Genomic DNA, 21,474 nt, shown 5'->3' on the forward strand with positions numbered 1-21,474 from the left:
TCACTACATAAAAGAAGCTACTGTGAAGAATCTGCATGCCAAGACTTCAGTGGTGTTTTGGAAAAGATAAAACTGAAGACAGAAAAAGAACAGTGAGGGTTGGAGAGGGCTCAGCAGCCAAGAGGACTTGTTGCTCTTGTGGGGGACCTGTGTTCAACTCCCTGCACTCGTATCGTTCACATCCATCCAGAACTCTAGTTCCAGGGGCTCCAGCCCTATCTTCTTCCCTCTGCAGGTAATAGGCACATACACATAGCACATACAGTTACACAGGAAAAATATTTCTACACATAAATTTTAAAAAGACCAGTGGTTGCCAAGGGTTGAGGAAGGAGGAAAATGGATAGGTAGACCACAGCTTTTCAGTGTGATACTGGAACAATGGAGATGAGCCAGTGTATTTGTCTAAACCCACAGAAGGTACAGTACCAAGAGGGAAACATACAAACTGGCACTCATGGGATAAAGTTGGGTGATGGTTTTCATCAACTGGAACAAGTGTGTACTACTCAGGAGAAGGTGCTGAACATGTCAGGGTAACACATGTTAGTGAGGCAGAGGACAGAGGAAAGTATAGCATCTCAGTTTTTATGTAGAATTATAAAACTGCAAAATTTTTATGGCTTTAAAACAAGTAACTATCCTGGTTTTATATCAACCTGATACAAGTTTGAGTTCCCTTCTGAAGAGGGACTTGAAACTGAGAAAATACCTAAGATTAGCCTAGAGGTTACTCTGTCAGATGTTTTCTTAATCACTGGTGTCCACTTCAGCTAAATGTTCCTTTACAAGTCTGCTCCAACAGAATACCTTCCGACTGACTTTCCAAAGAACCCTTAAGTTTCCAGTTCAATCAGTCAAATCAATCAATCTATCCATCCACATCTATGGAGAGAATGGGAGAGGGAGGGAGAGATTGATCCATTCCTAAGTTCAGTGACTATAGAGAACTCTAATACAATAATTTTACCAATAAACATCAAGGCAATAAAACAAATAACTTGTTTTTAAAAAATTAGGAACCATTTATATTTTAGGGTCAACTTTAGTATAAGACATCTGCTTTTAATAAGTACAGACCATAAAAGGGATTTTTATCTATCTATGAGACAAAAGTTTGATACTTCGATTTTGTTATTCACAATTTAAGAAGGCAGTTTGTTCTATCAAGTTTTTTTATTATCAAATAATTATACATGAGAATAAGACTTCTATTTTCAAAAAGATTTCCTTTACATAATATCAGATTGTAAGGCACTTGGAGGAATCCAGTGCTACATCTTGTTCAATTTTGCTACACAGTGGCTTGTTTTGGTCTAAAAACTCAGACTTTCTCTATCACAATGCTACCCATGAAATGTGTTAGTTCCTTTTTATTTTATAGTGGCATAAAAGCTAGCTACAAGAAAAACCTATAATCAGACCCTCCTTAATAAAAAGAAAAGCAAAGGGCTTTATGCAAATACATAAGGCATAGAATTCCAGAAGTAACATTCAAAGTTAATGTTTCATTTTCAACAATGCCATTATGAGAAGTTAATGTGGAAAGTAGAAAATTAAAAGTAGCCCTTGGACCTTTGACAACTTAGTTGCTAAGGCATTTTATGAATGTTAATAATGCTCTAAATTAGCTACTATTTCTCAGAACTACAAACTAAAAGAATATGAACATCAGTAATTACAGACTTCTAATTTTGTTTATTCCTTTCCTAACCTTCTAGCTCTTCTCAGTACACCCTTAAGATGGACAGTGACTTAGCTGAGTGCCTTATATATATAAGGCAGTGTTAGAGGCTAAAAATGTGGGCATGACAGCATTCTTTGTATAACTGTATCAGCCAGTTGAATATTGGACGATTTCTCCAGATTAGCAAACTATCAATGCCCCAAAGATCTCCACCATAGGTGACTCAAAGGAAGAAATGGTAACTATAATTTTCATTTTTTTAGGTAATACCTTTTTACTTTTCATATATCTTCATTATATTCTTTCTCTACCTTGACCTCTTCCAAAACCTCCCAACTTTCCTAAAAGACAACCAGCCAACCAAAATAACAACAAAAACAAAAAAGCACACAAAAACCATGGAGCTATGAAATCAGAGACTGACAGCATGTATGAGACTTGTATAAGCTCATAACAGACAAATCCCTGGTCAGAGAGGGAGGTGAACATGGTTCCTACCCACCCCACCACTCTTTACAGTTGACACGTCTGGGAGAGGAAAACTCCCCAGTAGAGTGCCGCTGGTACACTTTCAGCTTCTGCGTGGTGTGTCGTGTCATATCCACTGAAGCACTCAGTGCCTATTACTTCAAACCTTGGGGTAGGCAGATGGAGAGAACGAATGGACTGCAGCCTTTTGACAGAACACAAGAATCTGGCCAGATACAGTTCTTATCAACACTGTTAATTACAGAGAAGTTGTTTGTCAATGGCTTTTTTTTTTGTAATTATTATTTATTTGCTTATTTATTTATCTTTGCGGGGGTGAAATGGGAAGGTTTAAGCATTCTTTCCACATTCAGGATCAGTTCTTAAAGGCTCCAACTCTGCTGGCTTTGCTGATGAAGTTCTTCAGAAGATCATGATCCATTTCTGCAAAACCTGACGTTTGTGTTACTACAGTCAGATGGTTGATGCAAAACCTGAAGCAAAACTCTTCCAAATCCTAGGAACAACAACAACAGCTTCATGAATTTGTATTCCCAGTGCAACCCAACAAAGCAAGAGAATTCCTCTCAGAAAAAAGATCAGATGGCCAGGAGGGAATGTTAGCTGCGCGATACAGCTATAGCAATTATTAATTACAATTAGTCCTTGTTTTTGAAAGTGTAACTAACAGAAGAGTGCAGTGCAGCCAGGCCAAACGCCTAGTCTTTTCTTCTAGTTTTTCAAGGAGGAACCTGAGCATAGAGCATCCTTCAGCACCTTTCCAGTCATCCTTTCTTTTTCTTTCAGTACCTGCTCAAAGTACTGTGCTCCCCTGTGTGTTTTAAAATGCTTCTGCCTGTGAAGAGTTTGTAGACAAAAGGGGAGAGATTAAAACAACTGCTAATGCCAGCAAGCCTGGGTCATTAATATCCTTATTTTTCTCTGCAGGACAATGGGTGGGATTCACCTCCCCTTGATAATCTTAACCAGGAGTAACTAAGCAGAAGATGGTGTGCTTAGCACAGATGAGCTTCTGGGTTCAGTCTCCAGAGCCAAGATAATTTTTATAGGATTACACATGTATCAATCCAAATACATGTATTTATATAAAATCAGTGCTGAGGAATGGACTCAATCCTTGGGCAGAGTAGGTTTTCTAAGGAAGTTCTACACCCAGGTATGATCTGACTTAGCACAAGGGAACCACCTGTTCATATTCAAAGTTTACGGTTCTGTTTCTGTTGTTGGATCTATTTATAAAATACAAAGCTTCCATCAGTTCCCAAGAAATTACATATGTCCATTGCCTATGATAGTCTTTTCTTTAAATACATGTCAACTCTGGCAAATGCTGAAGATGAATGTAGAAAAATAAACAGCCATGCTAACATGCATACAAACTCATGTGAGAACCCATTTGAAGGAAAGGAAGGAAAACCTGATCATGCCATCCCATAACAGACTGGCAGGCTGCTGGAATCTCAGAGGCGGTGGGACATTTCTGTACCACCGGAGCTCTTGAGGACAAAATGGAATAGTCGTGTCCCTACATGACAACAAGAATGTGCTGTCTGGATAAATGCCAAACATACTTAGAGTCACTCAGTAGCAGATAGCATAGGAAAGCATACATGACAGAGTGGCACCTCTTAGGCTGAGTCCTACAGAACGATGGATGGATGCCTCCCTACACAAGTACTGATGCTATGGAGGTGGGCAGCTGAGCATTTCAGTGTCTTAGAGATCCAGACAGAGTCAGGATAGTTGCCAATGTCCGGGAATCCAAAATGTCCCTAAGAAACTACCACTTAGGTCTATCTTCCTTTGGTTTTTGGACTGGGAATTTCCCATAATTATTCTAAAAATGGGATTCAGAAGGAGTTCCTGGGATTAAATAAATTGATATAGAGTAGAACTGACCTATCAGAGAATTCTGTATGTTAGGATTCTGTCTAAGCTCCACCCCACAATTTCCTGGCAACAGCCAGGATGCCCCTCCCCACCATTACCTAGCAACAGCCAGGTGAGCCTGGCCCACTATAAAAAGGGCTGCTCGGCCCCTCCTCTCCCTCTTGCTCTCTTACCCCCCTTTTACTCTGACCTCTCTCACTCTCAGCCTCTCTCCCTCTTGCTCTCCTTCCCCCCCCCCCACGTGGTCATTGCCAGCCTCCACTTCTCTACTCTCTCCCTCTCTCTGCCTTTCTCTGCCTTCACTACCCCCTTAACTCCCATCCTATGTGCCCTGAATAAACTCTATTCTATACTATGTTGGTGTGTGTCTGGTCCCTGGGGGGGGGGGGGAAGGGATGCCTGGGCATGGGCCCACTGGGGCACCCCTTCCCCCACACCGCTGTATACTATATTCTCTAAACCTCTTTATCTTTTTATGATCACAACACTGTCTGTATAAGATAAGTTCTTTATTATTTTTCAAACACTTTCTCTACTTAAATGCTATTATTTTACACAGCCACATTTTAATAAGAGCTTGTAGTTCTGTCAGGCAAATACAGATGCCACGGTTCCCTGGTCAAGCTTCAGGACCATGGCCATACTTCATCCAATACTTCTGCTTACTCAGACTAAGCGAATGAATGGGACTCCCTGCTTTACCCAGAAGAGGCTCCATAAAGCCCTTCCCCTCACTTTTCCTGCCTCTTGCTACAAACCTGTGGACATTCCTCTTTGGTATCTGAGTAAATGGTCCTTGATTAATATAAGGCCTACCTCCTCACTCTACCACTAGGCCACACTGCCCCACCTATTTGAGGGCCTGCTCTAGCAACTGTCCTGTCAGCTTGTTTTTCAAGCTGTTCTCCTTTTTACACGAACATGCATTGATTTATCTCAGCCGACCCTTCAATCTGTTTCCCATTAAATCTGTAAGTGAAATTACCAGGAAAAGCTGTTTCTGGCTCCCCCAGTTGTAGGTTCCTCTGCTTCTGTTCTCTAAGGCTTCCCTTCCTGCAGGGCTGCCACAATGTAGCCTTCACACTGGATCAGAGCACGGGGCTTGGCTCACTAGGGCTTCAGTGCATTTAAGGATGTTTATTACCTCCTGAAACACCTGTCCTGAATTGTGTATTTCTAAATATTTGAAATCTCACTTTTCACTCACCATTAAAAATGGCTTTCCCATAGTACTTTTATAGTGTCCTTTGCTAGCGTCCCCTTATTGAATGAATTTTCACTTCTGTTTGTTTTGTAACATGGCTTACAGCTCTTAGGACACTTCTCTCTGCACTGCAGAAGGGCTCACTGGATGTCTTTTCTAGATGCTTCTTAGATCCTTGAGACCAGATTCCTAGTGTTTCTCCTAAAATGCTGCTCTTAGCCACCCTAGCCAACTTCATGTTCCTTGTCATATTCCATCACATAGTAAGACAATTCATCTTTTCAGTTACTCAGCCCAAAATTTTTGACATGAATCTTAAACTGTCCTTCCTTGTCCCCATCCCACATCCAAGACATCAAGTATAGTTAAAATCCAAGTATTTTTCACCATTCCAGTAGCCGACAACTTGGGTGAGGCTACTCTTACCACTTACTGGTGGACACAGCCTCCTCATTGGACATTCCCTACTACCGACCTACTCCATGTGGATACAGTTGCATGGATTTTTGGTTTTGTTCAAATATTGAATGAAAAGTGAAACCTCAAGTATTTAAAAATATATACAAGTTAGGCCTAGTGGCTCAGGCCTATTCTTCAAGACGGAGGGCAAGAAAATGGTAAGTTGGAAACCTGTTTGGTCTCCAAAGGGTTCAAGATTAAACCTGGACTAGTAGTGAGATCTGCCTCAAACAGGAGAGAGCTGGGGTCAGTTCTTGCCTGGCTAGTGCAAAGCTTTAAAATTCAACGTATAGAGCCACAAAACAAAGTTTTTAATAGAAAGTAAAGGAAGGAGGATTGAGCTCTGACCTGGGGTGCTGGGAGCAGCCAGGCCCTATGAAACAAGACAGTCATAAGCCTGCTCCGTGCATCGTTTCCTCCCTCAGACTTAGAATTCCCTGCATAAGCACTTTACTGTTTACCAAAAAGGAAAAGGGCATTCTGCCTTTACCAGTCTCCCCTCGCTCGCTCGCTCTACAAAGTCAATGGGGAGGATATCCTTATACCGAGAGGAAATGGACTCCAAGAGGCTACTCCTGCTTCCTACAGATTGAGCTCTAAAATAAGTTTCTTTCCTTTCTTTATCTTGACAATACACAGCCACTGTAGAAAGTTCAAGAAGAAAGCAGAGGAGGAAATCCAAACCATGTCTAATCTCCCCATGCAAGTATAGGATCTTTAATGACAGAGTCATCTCCAGGATCTTTCATGTATATTTATTATATTTTCCATTTGTTCTTTGGTTCATTTTTTTCCAGTCAAACTGCCTATATTTTCTTTTCATTTTTTTTTACTATGAATAACTTGCTTTATTGTAAGTTATGAAAACATCTCTCAATCTGTCATTTACTTGTGTATTTATGTGTGTGTATTTGTACATGGTACATGTCACAGCACATGTATGAGGATCCGGGGACAGCTTGGAAACAGTTCTCTCTTTCTATATGTGGGTCCTGAACTCACACTGTGAGGCTTGGCAGCAAGCTCCTTTATCTGTGAGTCATTTCACACTTGATGTATAAAGATTTTAATCATTGGAAATTAGGTTTATCAGCCCTGTTTACAGCATCTTCCTCTAACGTTCCTGAGGCACATTTGATGCCATTATAGTCACATGATTTCTCTAGGACTTAGTTTATTTCTGCATGTTCCATTTTCATCTACCTACATGCTACTTTTAGTGGCTCACTGGAAGATGCTTTTCTTACCTGAGCATCGTACTTGACAGCAGCAGAGAGCAGAGCGATGGCATTCTCCTCACAGATTCCTTGCTTGATAGTTTGTTGACAGAGCTTTTTCAGCCGAGTCTCACTGTAAAATGTAGCCAGATCTAGCAATCCTGATGGAGAGAAGAATTTATTGTGGGTGTGCCTGTGCTCAGAGGGCTGGGAATGGCTGTTATCAAGTACATCAAGCTCTGCAGCACTAATGCCGCCATCGCTGAGAAGGCCGCTGAACTGACACTGACAAAGGCTAGGACTTATCATCAGAATGGCTTGAATAATCTGTCCTAGGAATGAAATAGGTTTGTGTTTCTCTGAATTACCCTCTGAGTTAGCAGAATCATCTCTTAGGCCATGCCCACCAGTACACATGTTGTCATAGAATTAAAAAGAAAGCAGAGGAGTGACTGGGTTGCCAGTGGGTCAGTGACTCAGTGCACAAGCTTAGCAGGCCCAAGGCCTACACTCAATTCCAGCACCAAATAACACAAAGGAATCCCCTTTCATAGGCACATCTGCCTCCCAGTCCTCCAACCCATCTTTCTGCTCCTCTTCAGCAACACTCGTGGAGAGCAGTCTGTTAGAGCGCATTCCCATTAGCTGTCCTTTTCACTTCCCACTGTCTGAAGCTGCGCCATGTGAGTCCTCCCTCGCATAAATGGGCTTTACCATACCAAATTCAAAGACTGATCTGGATTCCTCTTATTCAGCACTCACCCAGAGTTTACTGTGGGGACATGCTCTGACCCTAAGCACTCTGTTACTTGCTAATATTTCTTTTCTCTTTAGTGACTCTTCTTTTGTTCTCTTGGTTGGGCAATTTTCCCTGAGAATGACCTGGTGTTCAACCCTCACATTCTTACTCCTTGATTAAATGAAAAAAAAAAAAAAAGATCTAGATTTCAGATTGTGAAATGTTTAACTGAGCCACCTAAATGCCCACTTTCATAACCGATGTGTAGCAGACGCGGCCTTGATCTACTCTGGGGCACTGATGAAGGGATCTTCCAGGGCCCTCTTCACAGACAAGCTTTGCTGTCTGCCCTTCCTGCTATGCTTGCCTGTGATGCCCCGGTGGTGATCAGCGTTCTAGTGACCTCTTGCTGGACCCACCCACTCCACCTTCATATGCAGTAGAGACAAGGGAAGTTTAGGTTCTGGGCGTGAGGGTGTAGCTCAGTGGCAGAGTCTGAGAAAAGCCAAGTGTTGCATCCAAGTACCAAAAAAAGAAAAGCTCAGGTTCAACAGCGCTGGAAGGAGCTCCCGCAAGTGCCGCAGTGTCTGCCTCCTGGCCTGGAAAGAAGTCACCTTCCTAATTACTCAACATTTGCCAAGTTCTTGGTAAAGTCTGTGATGATTACCTACTGCCTCCTCAGGAGATAGGCTGATGTTATCTGTGTATAGATATTCCAGGAAAGCTCGGAACACAGGATACGAAAACTCACTCATTTCTACAATATCGTCTTCACTGTCTTCTAGTGAAGAACGGAAATGTTCACACCTGAAAGAAGAAAGAAAGATCATAGCCCAGATTCTGGACTGGAGTCAAAGGGCTCCCTGAGGACTTTCTTTTGAAGTTGCATACCTTACTGTTTGCTCGTCTGTCAAGCTTGGTTCCTGGGTAGTAATAATAGGAGGTGATAGAACCTTTAAGAGGTAGGGCTAGAGAAGGGGACTTAGTGTCTATCACCGAGGCAATGCACTGAATAGGACTTGTGGAGACCAAGCTCCATTTGACCCCTGGCTTGTGACAGTAGCAGGGCGGTTCCAGTGGGCACTTGCCACCATGACATGCTGCCTCTCAGGAGCAAAACAAAACCTCCGAATCAACCTCAAGCCAGCATAGGCTTTCAAGCTGGAGTTACAGTTCAGCTACACCGAGCACTGAGTAAGCAAATCGCCTCTGTGTCAGCTAATTACCTCAGGCATTTTCATAAAGGCACAGAGCACTGCCAAAAGCCTTCTTTGCCTTGGCTCCTTGCTTTTCAATTGCTTAATCAACAAGACTGCTAATGCAGCCTGCTGTTGCTGTGGGCAGCACAGGGGGGTGACTGTACAACTGGAATGAGGGAGACATGGAAGGACCTCTGGCCTCCTCCTCATACTACCTTCACTGATCAGCATTGTTTTATAACTGAATAATTAGGTTTCTTTATTCCATTCTGTCTGAATTGTGTCCCTAAAAGTTTCTGTGTGACGATCTAACCCTAGTAACTGACAGTGTGTGCTTATGTGAAGGAAGACAGGCTTACTTACAGAAATCATCGAGTTAAGCCCGGTCAGTGTGGTAGACAAAGGGGAAGACTGGGACATGGGCAGACTCAGAGAATGCTACGTGGCATGCCTCAGAAAGTCGAAGAGTGCCACGAACCACCACAAGCTCAAGTGTAGGCCTGGCTCTCCTCCCAGCCACAGAGAACACCATACCACTATGATGAAGTAAGTTGCCACAGCTTAGGCAGAGTGTGTATTGTGCTCTGTCACAGTTAACTAAGCCCCACTTCCTCTGATGAGAGTGAACCACGTGGCACTATGTGACCTTACAGAATGGGAACCTGGAACTGAAATACCATAGTGGGTTTCTTAGTCACTGAAAGAAGATTTCAATATCTTTCACACAGTGGCAACACAATCCCAAATCATTATGCTAGGAGGGAAAAGGCAGGCAGGAACAAAGAGATTTCATATCTATGAACTTCTAGAAAATGCTTAGTGTGTTTGACAGGAAAAAAAATCAGTGGCTGCTCAATATGGGACATGGGATCATTAATGAAGGGCAGAGCTTTCTCTCTGAAGGCAGACTGCACACGGAACAAAAGTGAGGTGCGTTATCATTCACTGCCAGATGAATAATGCAGTTTATTTACATTTATAAATGTAACTGTAATAAATGTGATTTAAAACATGTTTGTGTTGGCATCACCCAGGTCTCCTTGGTCTGGAAAATCTTGCCCCACCACAGCATTTTTTTTCTCCAGCATGTCTGTATTCAGGGCTGTCATCTGCAGGGTTGTATTCGGCCCCAGGCAGTAAAGTAAATCAGAGCATTTGGCCCTGTTCCAAGGACAAAATACACTCAGCAACCAGCTACAGCCAGAGCTTCCATGGCTTATTCCCTGAACAAACCCAGTACTCGTGGTCCACCTTATTTCCACGTCTTGTGTCACTGCCCCTGCCCCTGCCCCCACCCCACTGACACTGTGTGCTCTGAGGACACAAGCAGCCTCATCAGAGCTGCCTCTTAATTACTCAAGTGTCTGGCACAGTTCCCTTGGATACCTAAAGTGATTGATAAATGAATTAAGTTCACTCTTCAAAAGAGATGAGCTCTTACTAATTATTTTAAACATTTATTTAGTGTGACACACACCCACAACAGTTCTGTCTGCCTACCCAGCACCTGGGGCCTGGGGATCATTAGGCACCATTGCCCACAGAGGCCCACTCTTACCTAATTTTGAGTAGGACTTTGTGAGCATAGATGTATTTTCCATCAACCAGAAACTTGAGGTCTGCAGTGTCAGGGTTGTCAAATTCCCTCTTCAGAGACTCCGCCACAGTGAGGTGGTCGTCGGGTTCTAAGGGAAAGCAACACAGTGCTTCTAGGTTCAGACACACAGTTGAACATGAAGGCAAGGAGGAGGCCCCTACTCGCTGGGCATTCGGGGAATGCTGACTCCCCCAAACAACGGACAGCTACACAGGTTTTCACCTCTGGGTATGGAGTCACATCTTTGAACAGTCATTGTAAATTTGCCAAAACCAAAAATGTTTCCAACTATTTCACTAACTGAATTAGATTTAAGATGTCTGAATGTCTAGACTGTTTCTAGATAAAAATAAAAGACATGGTTTTCAGTTAAAAAGCAATCAAATCAAATTACTTCTAATTAGTATTGGTGTTGGTTCCCAGTAGTTTTAGTTCCCTTCCCCCAGGGCCCCCAGAAAGAAGTTCATTAGATCCTGTACCCAAAGAAGTCCTAAGGTCACATGGCAAGAACACCCCAGTCCTCTTCCTCATTCTCAGAACCTTCCCAAGTGGGCAAGGGCAAGCTTACCCACAGAGAGAAGGCGCCAGGTGACAGCCGGGGTGGCGAAGCAGGCAAACACATCATCAGTGCAGCAGAAGTGGGTGAGGTGTGGCAGGATCACTGACTGGCCCCGGCACTGGCCCCACATGTACACGTGCCCTCCCTGGCTCTTGGCAGCAGATGTGTGGGCAGAGTGACAGGCTGCAATCTCTATGATTCTAAATTCACAAGCAAACACCACAGAGACACATTACAGGAGGACAGGAGCTGGCCTCTCCTTCCCCAGGTGTACTTGACTCAGACTGTGCCAACTAACTAGCTGACAGGAGTGGGGCTGGGGGCAAGAACAGAAAGAACAAGGCAAGACCTGGACACCTCGCTTCCTAACTTTCACCCACCAAATTCTGGAGCCATACTTTTGTGGCATTTATAACATGAGGATCTACTGATTACCAATAGGCCTTAAAAATATACGCCATCTTATTTTGAGTTTAAAATGCAACGTTTAATCTTTAAAAGCATTACTAACTAGATAACAAAGAATTGGATCATCTAACCTGGGTCAATGAAGAAAATCTCAAGGTGGGATGGGGTTCAAAAAATAAAAAAATAATGGGACGGGGTTCAAAAAATAAAAAAAATAAACATAAATAAATGATGTGGTGATCCACATCGTGGAGCTGTTCTTCAGAGTGCAGACCGACTGAACTAACTAATTTGTGTGCCTTTTATCCCTATACAAGTACTCCACTGTCCCCAGCTGCTGAACTTTGTTAGTTGCTGAGGGTTGAGGGGATAAGGTTGAACTCACTGTGTTTGTGGGTTGTTTTTTTTTTTAAGATTTATTTATTTATTGTATGTAAGTACACTGTAGCTGTTTTCAGACACACATCAGAAGAGGGTGTCAGATCTCATTACAGATGGTCGTGAGCCACCATGTGGTTGCTGGGATTTGAACTCAGAACCTTTGGAAGAGCAGTCAGTGCTCTTAACCACTGAGCCATCTCTCCAGTCCCGTTTGTGGGTTTTTTGTTGTTTTTTTTGTGGTTTTTTATTTTTATTTTTTAATTTACTTATTTATTTTGCAATGCATCTTGCAAGTGCTACTATCTCGGAGTCTTATCTGGCATGTGCTTCAGTTAAAAGTCAAAAAAGATAGATTAAAAGTAATCAAACTGGGGTCAAATGTCACCATGCCCCTTGCCAGTGTTTTATATGTTCTTGATGAAATTTATAATTTTTTTCTCAACTATGTAGGTCTTATAAAGAATAATGCACTCAGAAAATTTGACTTTGTTTTGACTTTTGTTTTCATAAGCAGTAAACTCAGCAGGAAAACTGCCTTGGGCTTGTCCCTGTCACCAAAACCAAGCTAACATCAAAAGGAGAGGGCTGGAAAGTCGCCCGGCTTCTGCTCTGTACAATGAACTCAATAGTTTTTTGTTGTTGTTTGTTTATTTGTTTTAATTTCAGAGATCAGCCCTGGGACTGCATGCTAAGAGGATGAGATAACCTGAATGGATCCCCACATGCGCTGGGCACATGAGGTCTGGTGCAGCCATCAGCACAGTGGGGCCTCTCCACTGTGGTTGACACAGAAGGGCCAAATCAGAACTTACTTCCCTCTCTCTTCCCTTCTGCAATTGGGCAATCTCATTTCACAAGATAAAGTGTGCCTGTGGGCTATGCCAAAGGAGGGTGGGTGTAAACAGAAGGAACGAAAGAAATAAGCAGAAACAGAGACGTCCAGTCGGTTCAACAAAACCGCAGGGAAATGAGTGACCCGCTGAGTGACCCTTTCTGTGTAAGGATTAAAATGGGGAACTTCAATGTCACGCGATTTCAATGGGACTGTTTGGGAAATGTGGCTGTTGTACTAATCCGGATCCCTTAGGTTGGATAAGTGACTTGTTTTCAGATCCATGCCTGTAAATTTAGCATAAGAGATTCCATTTTGACTCTTAGTCTCATTGATCAGGGCAAAGCTCTGGCAGTTTAGTTAACTTATCACTGCACAGCTTTAAGAGAAATGCTTCTTATGTAGAGATTGTATTTGAGTCATCCACTTGGGTTGGTGGGCTTGGCTAATTTTACATTATAATTAATTATACTATGCCTTTATGGAATAAACTTAACACATGTGCCAAACTTTTTAAAACCTTTTCCTTTGGTTGAGCAGAGAATCCAATGTACATAAATTTTATTTTTCTTTCCCTCTGAACAGACACTAACAAAGGGTAGACTCACCCCTGCCCCACCCAAAATACAATCCCTTCCTAATTAGGCTTCCCTGGATGGAGCCCCAGAAGAATAAGAAGAAAGTCATGACCCATAAATGAGCCTTAGCTGCGGGAAGGGCAGGGAGGCATGGAACAAGTCCGAGCAGATTGTACATTTCTTTCTTGCCACACAACACGCCTGCACCTGAGACCTGACTCTGTGCAAGCTCAGAATGACAAGGCCGGGAAACTAAGGAGAGCAGGACGATCCTTCCAGAATATCCATCCTGCATCACCAGGCAGCACTCGTGTGGGCACCAGCAAGTGCACGGGAGACACCCCAGGGTTTCAGTCAAGGGTACCAGGCGCAGGCCGGCGGGCGGGCAGGTTGGCGCTCAGAGCCGTCACCCCACCACTTCCCTTCGTGCTTCTCTGCTTCCTGGTCTCCCCCCCACTTTAGTGGCCCACAGTCTGTTCCAGAGTGGACCAGTGGGAAGATGTGGTCTCATTCTTCATCAGAGAAAGCAGGGCAGTCCAAGCCAGTCGATGAGATGCTAAGGTGAGTGCAGAAGCACATGGGGAAATGCCCGGGCAGGCGGGCAGGCGAGTCACCTTTCTGTTCTTGCTGCCTCTGTGTGACCTATAGCACCACTGCTCAGGCTGGGCACTAGGTGTCTACTGGCTGACTGGCAGTCTAAGGCATTGTTATGGTTATGACCTTAAGCCTTCTCTTCTGTTCTAACTGATCTCTTTGGATACTTTACCTGTTTAGCAACTGATAGAGCTATAGGCATTTATGTATCAGTTTCGGCCTCCAATCTTTCTCCTGTTCCCCATCTAAGGAGCTGAGGGTCCATTTTTAAACTCTTAGCTTAAAATGATCCTTTTTACAGATCTATATAGGTTATATAAAAGTGACCATGTTTACAGCATGAAAATAAAAATGACAATTTATTAAGAATCCCAATGGAAAAAAGATGAAAGAAGTGCATAAGTGCCAGTACTCTATTATCCACAGAGTCATTTATTTTAAATAAAAAATAAAAAATAAATACTATGTGGGATAAAAATAGGAAGGGCACATTAATTTCAACAATGACAGCATCACTGGATTAAAGGAGTAGTGTAATGATTATGTGCCATAGCACTGAGTCAGATGATAGAAGGAAGGACAGTTATGTGACTGCCCAAGAAGCCAGAAACTTTCTAAAGCATTAGATCGTTTGGAAATTACTTCAGTGCATACAACTGGGTCCTCATTTTCCAACACTTCACTCCTCTGCACGGCGATAGTTTGGAAGCTCAAATAACGAAATCACCCTGCCTCCCAACTGGCAGCTTTTATAACTAGCTAGGAGATTAGCTCCCCACAAAGCACCATCTTTTTCCCAAGCTATAGAAGGCAGATGCCAAACCGCACCAGCTACTCTTTAAAGATAAAAATAAAAAACAAGGGGAGAGAGCACTTAGAAGACAGGCACACACAGAGTTGCGACTGAGAGTTCAGTCATTGTAGTTTGCATGGAGCAGCACTGGGGTATAGATAACATATAGGGAGCTGACAGTAGGAGGGTCTGTGGAGCCCTGCCTGGCCTGGAACTCACTCTGTAGACAGGCTGGCCTCAAACTCAGAGATCCACCCGCATCTGCCTCCCAAGTGCTGGGATTAAAGGCATGAGCCACTGCTGGGCAACAGGCCACACCACCTAGTGACAAGCCACCAAAAAGGAATGAACAATCTGGTTAAAGACAAGCCTAATAATAAGAGGAATTTTCCACAGTTCTATACTATGAATTCTAAGAGCTGTTTAATTACTAGAGACCACTGAGGTGATTTGGAATGTGCACATTACCTGTCCTTCTCCACAACAACAGGGGTAGGATAGGACTGGTTACTTTTATTGCCAGTGCCCAACTGGCCGTAAGAATTTGCGCCCCAAGCATATATTTGACCTTCATCTGTTAGAACTAATGTGTGTGCGTAGCCACAGGCAACCTGTAAGGACAAAAAAACAACCAAATCTCAGGTCTGCAAGCAACAGAAAATGATTCAGCATCTACTGCTCAACAGTAGCGTAAGAACTGAACTGACAACCGAGAGCAGGCAGTCTGCCCACGTTAACCAGCACACTAACCAGTACTCTTCGGACTGGCGCAGGCCCGGCTGAGTGGCCGGCGCTGCAGCCATCAGCCCCAGCTCTCCAGCTACCTCACCCACTGCCCCTGCTCTCCAGCCGCACTCATATTCCTGCTGTGGAAACTAGGGGCACTGAGCCCAGTGTGAGACACACCTCAACGCTTTCTTCTAGGTATTGAAGGTAAACATGCTTAATGTGGAAAAGGGAGAAATGTGTAAACATGAAAATCCCTCATGATCAGGGCTCAGCGTGATCAGGGCTCGATGTCATCTTTTTCGACTTATTCATATATAGAAATATTCACTTACACATTTTTAAGTGGTAGCATATGTATGTATCCTTTTAACCTAACATTTATTACATTGCTTTCTCCCTATTATTAAAAATCCTTTGTCATCTGGGTGTGATGACACAGTCTACAATCTCTGTAGTTAGAAGGCTGTGGTAAGAGGACCCCAAGTGTAAGAACAGCCTGAGCTAACATAGGACAGCCTCAAGAACAGCATCATCTAATTGTTCATTTGCCATTGCATTAGTAAATTAGTTTTTCTTACATCCATCTTACCCATTTTTTGTTTTTTCTCTCCCCCCAAATTCCTTTGTTAAAATTGTAGCTTTTAATGCATATTAATTATATATTAATGAATTTTATTGTGACTTAACTAATTTTATAAGAGACTTTTTCTTTGGTTCCTTAGGACAATTCTCTAAGAGTAGAATTACAGGCCAAAAGGCATGAAAGTTTTTAAAACTGTTGGTATATATGCTGTCCAAGACACTTCAGGAAAGGGTGTGAAACCTGTATTCTCACGACAGCTCACACAAGTACCACAGAAGCAGCATCTCTCTGAGGATCTGCCCCAAAGTTCAGGGAAAGGCTTTAACCTTTACTTCACCAGAAACATCAAAGCAGCTGAGCTTTCCTGTGCATAAGGAAACTGGGATCTAGTGCACTGCACACAGACCGCAGGACACGTACCCGCTGGACACGGATGCCTTGCAAGGCTGCCACTCTGCACGGGGTGGGCTGGTTGCCGCTGCTGCCCAGGCCCAGCTGCCCATTCCCATTGTAGCCCCAGACATAGACCTGGGGAAAGAGAGGGAGCTCAGCACTCTGTTGTGAGAAGCATGCCATGATTATGTGACACGAGGGAGGCAAAGAAACCTTTTTTTAAACAGTCTGAAACAACTTTCCTACCTCTCCAGTGTCCACCACGGCCATGGAGCACATCTGCCCACACGCTATGTTCATAACCACTTTATTCTGCAGGCATCCAGTGACTCTCCGAGGAATAGGCTGGTTAGCTGTTGATCCAGATCCTACTTGCCCAGAGTTATTATAACCCCAGGCAAATACCTATGTGAAAGAAAAGACTGATAAACAAAGCACTGGCCAGTCACTGGCCAGTACTCAGAGCCCCTCAGCACCCTCTCAGGGAGCTTCCCCACTCGTCTCCAATATAGGCAGAGAACTTTGTTATAACACTTGGAAAACTATCATGTAAGCTGGGCAGTGGTGGCGCACGCCTTTAATCCCAGCACTTGGGAGGCAGAGGCAGGTGCATTTCTGAGTTCGAGGCCTGGTCTACAGAGTGAGTTTCATGACAGCCAGGGCTATACAGAGAAACCCTGTCTCGAAAAAAACCAAACCAAACCAAACCAAAACAAAACAAAAAAACCTATCATGTAATACAAAAATACCTACTTCACCTCAGTCATACTTTTCAACATTTTGGGGCTTGGTATTTTGCAAATAATACGTTGGTTATGGCAATGTAAAATAATGGGTCCTTTTAAGATTTGCACTGATTGAAGTCCTTACTACACACATGGAAACTTCATAATAAAACCACCATGACAATAAATTGCTACCAAGAACAAGGCTGAATTTGAGGGAGGTGGGTACTGAAATATCTCTGCTTAGCTCAGCATAAGAGCTTTGGTTACCTTTTGACATCCTGGCACAAGCTAGGTGTGATGATCTTGGTTGTCAATTTGACTAACCTAGAATTAACTAAAACAAATGGTTGGACACACCTGTGAGAGATTCTTCCTTGATTAAATCATTTGAAGTGAGAAGTTTCACCTTTTACCCAGATCTTTTGAGGCGGGAAGACTTACCTTTGACCTGGATCACAGCCTCTGCTGGCGGCTGATATAGAGATGGAAGGAGAAAGCTTACTTCTTTGCCTACTTGCTCTTGCCTCGCTACCAAGGCCATTTCTTCACTGGCACTAGAGTCTATTTCCTTCAGATTCCAGTGCATACTTAAGCCCAGCTGAGACATGCAACCTCATGAACTGAATATGAATTCATGAATATGAATTCATGAACATGAATGTTTGGATTCTGGGACTCTCCATTGGTAGACAGTCATTGCTGTACTAGCTATAACCTGCATAGCCTATAAATCCCATTGTGTGTGTGTGTGTGATAAGACAGATAGATAGATGATTGATGATAGATAGATAGATAGATAGATAGATTCATTTTATAAGTTCTATTTCTCCACAGAACCCTGACTAATACACTAGAGTTATCTGAGAAGAGAGAACAGGCCTCCATCAGATGTTGGCAGGCAAGTCTGTAAGGTATCTTCTTGATTAATGATTGATGTGGCAGCAGTGCCACCCCTGACTGAGCTGGTGGTCCTGGCAGGGATAAGAAAGCAGGCTGAGCAAGCCACGGGAAGCGAGCCAGTGAGCAGAGCTCCTCCATGGCCTCTGCCTCAGTTCCTGCTTCTAGGTTCCTGTCTGAGTTCCTGCCCTGACTTCTCTGGCCGATGGGCTGTGACCAGAAAGCCAGACAAAGCCTTCCTTCCCTGAGGTGCTTTTGGTCATGGTGTTTTATCTCAGCAGTACAAAGCAAACTACAACAATGACATCCAATTCCATTACCAGGGCAGTTAAAGGAATCTAAAGATCATATTGACAAAAGGAAAGAAAGGAAGACATGAATGAAAGAAAGAAAGGAAGGAAGGAAGAAAGAAACAAAGAAACAAAGAGAAAGGGAAGGAAGGAAGGAAGGAAGGAAGGAAGGAAGGAAGGAAGGAAGGAAGGAAGGAAGGAAGAGAAAGAAGCCAGTGACCTTATGCTGATTATCCTCACCTCTCCATCAGATGTTAGAACCAAAGAGTGGTAAGACCCACAGGCGACCTCAGTGACTTGTTTGTTTGACAAATTCGTAGAGATGTGGCAGGGCACTAAACCATGATTCGTTGTCCCATTGCCCAGCTGGCTGTAGGCATTGTGACCCCAGGTAAAGACTTCTCCATCTGAAAACAGAAGAAGGTCAGCAGCCTCCACAGCACATGCGTCCCTGTAGGACAGCATGGCGTGTGCCCTCCTTGATTGCCACCGACAGAATCCGCCATTCAGCTGCAAAGGATGCTTGACTCCCCCGTCCAAATTCTCCTCCTGGGAGAAATCTACTTGGAAGCACAAACTGCTTTCCACATCAAAGCAACATGTTAGAATTGAAATAAAGTTAAAATATAGATAGTTGTTGGTTTCTGAATAAATAAGTAAGGTGTTCCTTAACTCTTCTGGATCTTCACTTCCTTTAGATAAAATAACCAAATTTTAAAATTTATTATATTACTCATACAATTATAAAAATTCATAAAACATGTGAAATTTTATGGATAACAATTCATATATCCACATACTACTCAGGCCAAAACATAGCATGTTTCCTCCAAAGCCCTACATATGTGTACCTTGCATATAAGACTTAAGTTTGCAGATTCTGCACTTTGAATAAATGAATCACATGTATGCTCCCTGTCATCTGTGTTTTCTACCACGTTGCCTAGGCTGTATTTTGAGTGACTTTATCTGATCGTCTGGATTGATTTTCTTCCTTTGCGGTATACAAACTGCTATAGAACTTGTCCAATCAAGGGTCACTTGACACTAATTGTTCACTGGGTCTTTTCCAAATTTTCTATGATATAGATCTTTTGCCTCTGCAGATATTTTCTGTTCTGCCATCTCGTCTGATATTCTAACAGCTCATGCTTAGTAACCACCTGTTCACGGCTTCTGCTGGGTCTCACGTGTGAAGACTCTACAGGAAGTTGTTGTTTGGACTGAGCTCTGGCGCTGTCCCCAACCAAAGCGTGGCAATGCTCACTCATACTCACTTTCCACACGAGCAAGCAAGGCTACACTGTCATCTGAGTGGAGAGACCAAGAAGGGGACGAGTCAGGAGCCCTGTTCCCAAACAGGACAGCTTCCGTCCGCCCACTAATACGCAGGGCCCTCTACTGACTTTAGCCCTCTCCGTACAAAGCCAACCTCTCCACTCAGCTGACAGTAGCAGGCACTTAATGGAGCGGAGCACTGGCCGACTCTAAAACAGCAAGGAAGGAGCACAAGGATGTGCCTTTGCCACATCCACTGGGCCTTAGCGTCCCACACAACTGCTTATCTTAGATGATGCGTGGCTTACTGACACTGAAAAGCTGCTTCTGATGATTCTTCCAGGCTTCCGTAGAGGTAACTTATTCTAGAAAGGATCTGCATGAATCTCTATCATGCCCTTAATATACTTCAAGGCCTGCAACTTCCCAGACCATTCAGTCTAACACGACACAAATCTATAGCTGAAAATTCAGGGATGGTTTAGTTCACTTTTCTCCTTTTCCTTCTCTGAAATGCACCAAGTAAGAAAGTCTCCTGTTGAATCCTTAGGGAGTGGCCAATCCTGCACTGAGGGTATGTATAGCCTTTGCAGTCCCAGGGTATAGGAAGTCTCCTGTTACGCGTCAGTTACACAGGCCCTCGACCTGTAACCCTCCACCTCAAGAATACAAACCACAGCTCAGCATCAGCTAGGCAGGCAGGTGCCTCAACATCAGAACAGTTTGTAGGTCTCCTCTACCCTTACTTGACCCTACCTGACTTCACCTTTCCTCAACTGCTAAGCCACGACTCCAGCCTCAGGCTTTAGCTCTTTTTTAACTAAGAAACAGTCTGAATAATCTGGCCTATACTGGAATCCCCTCCCAAATTCCTTGGATGTACACCTCACAGGCATAATTTAATTCTAGTGAGGTAGCCAAGAGACTGTTTCCTCTATACTACTAAGGTAAACTTCTCCTATCAGCCACTACTTAATGAAAGATTCACAGACTGCTAAGACTTAGAGGGATGGCACCGTCAACATTTGGTCTCTCCACGCACAGCCCAGAATCTGAGTTCAAAGTGCAGGTTTCCCAAGCTCCAATGTCAGTAGAGCTGTCACACAAGAATTACATTTACTGAGAGAACAGAAGGGCTGAGTGTGTTGTCTTTCATCCGTTTAGACCCGTGTGTAGCTACCTTACCCTGCTACTCCCGTGCAGTCATGCTTCATGTTGCCCAATGCATGGCCAAGCTCGCAGGGCAGAGCTAGCAACTCTTGCTCAATCAGAAAGTGTGCTCTCAATTTCAGGGCATCCTGGTCTTATTTCTAAACAAGCAAGCCATGCCTCAAACCTGTTCATTGAGTTCAGATTACCTGTTGTTGCAAGGACAATATGAGGGCCACTCCCATAGCTGAGGCTGGCTATTTTTTTGCCAGTTAAAGAATCCAGTCTCCGAGGCTCAATAGTGCTCTGAATGTCGCCTACCCCCAGACAGCCGCTGCAGTTTGTGCCAAGCACAAAAATCTGTGGGGGAAAAAACAATCGGTTCAAGGAGCTAGATTTCTGAAAATTCTATAAATTACCTCAGGCAGCCCTGCTAAAGCAAACTGCCTCATCACAGAATAAATAAAAAATGACTTTCCTTACTTCTGATTAAAGGCTTTATTCCGTACTTTTCCTGGTGTCTTCAATTTACAAATCCACTACTAAAAATATGGGAGATTGAATTTTTTTCTTCAAAATTACCTCATCATTGACTGTAGTGTATAAAACTTCATTGCCAGCACTGCCGAAGACACAAGCCTGACGAATCAGCTGCAGCTCTTCCTCAGAACAAAGGGAAAAAATTGGCCACTTTCCCACGTCTAACATCTTCAACGATGACAGGGTAGCCTGCACTGACTGAAAGGAACCAGACTTATGTACTGAGACAACCAATTAAAGAAACATACAAACAAAAACATC

At 43.4% G+C, this 21,474-nt stretch overlaps 1 protein-coding gene across 8 annotated transcripts in view; it reads right to left on the reverse strand.

The window, feature by feature from the left end:
- Positions 1 to 1,157: 1,157 nt before the first annotated feature.
- Positions 1,158 to 21,474, reverse strand: part of Rcbtb2 (RCC1 and BTB domain containing protein 2) — a 42,399-nt gene continuing 22,082 nt past the window's right edge. For all 8 annotated transcript variants that reach the window (XM_052190963.1, XM_052190968.1, XM_052190965.1 and 5 more), the window contains 11 exons: positions 21,256 to 21,411; positions 20,883 to 21,033; positions 18,487 to 18,653; positions 16,578 to 16,736; positions 16,359 to 16,466; positions 15,095 to 15,237; positions 11,050 to 11,240; positions 10,443 to 10,569; positions 8,353 to 8,492; positions 6,977 to 7,107; positions 1,158 to 2,672 (listed from right to left, as the gene is read on the reverse strand). In XM_052190963.1, coding sequence (XP_052046923.1) covers positions 2,532 to 2,672; positions 6,977 to 7,107; positions 8,353 to 8,492; positions 10,443 to 10,569; positions 11,050 to 11,240; positions 15,095 to 15,237; positions 16,359 to 16,466; positions 16,578 to 16,736; positions 18,487 to 18,653; positions 20,883 to 21,033; positions 21,256 to 21,411 — 1,614 coding nt within the window. In that variant the 3' untranslated portion in view covers positions 1,158 to 2,531. The remainder of the gene's footprint in view (positions 2,673 to 6,976; positions 7,108 to 8,352; positions 8,493 to 10,442; positions 10,570 to 11,049; positions 11,241 to 15,094; positions 15,238 to 16,358; positions 16,467 to 16,577; positions 16,737 to 18,486; positions 18,654 to 20,882; positions 21,034 to 21,255; positions 21,412 to 21,474) is intronic.

Source organism: Apodemus sylvaticus, chromosome 8 (genome assembly GCF_947179515.1).
Source record: "Apodemus sylvaticus chromosome 8, mApoSyl1.1, whole genome shotgun sequence".
NCBI lineage: Eukaryota > Metazoa > Chordata > Mammalia > Rodentia > Muridae > Apodemus > Apodemus sylvaticus.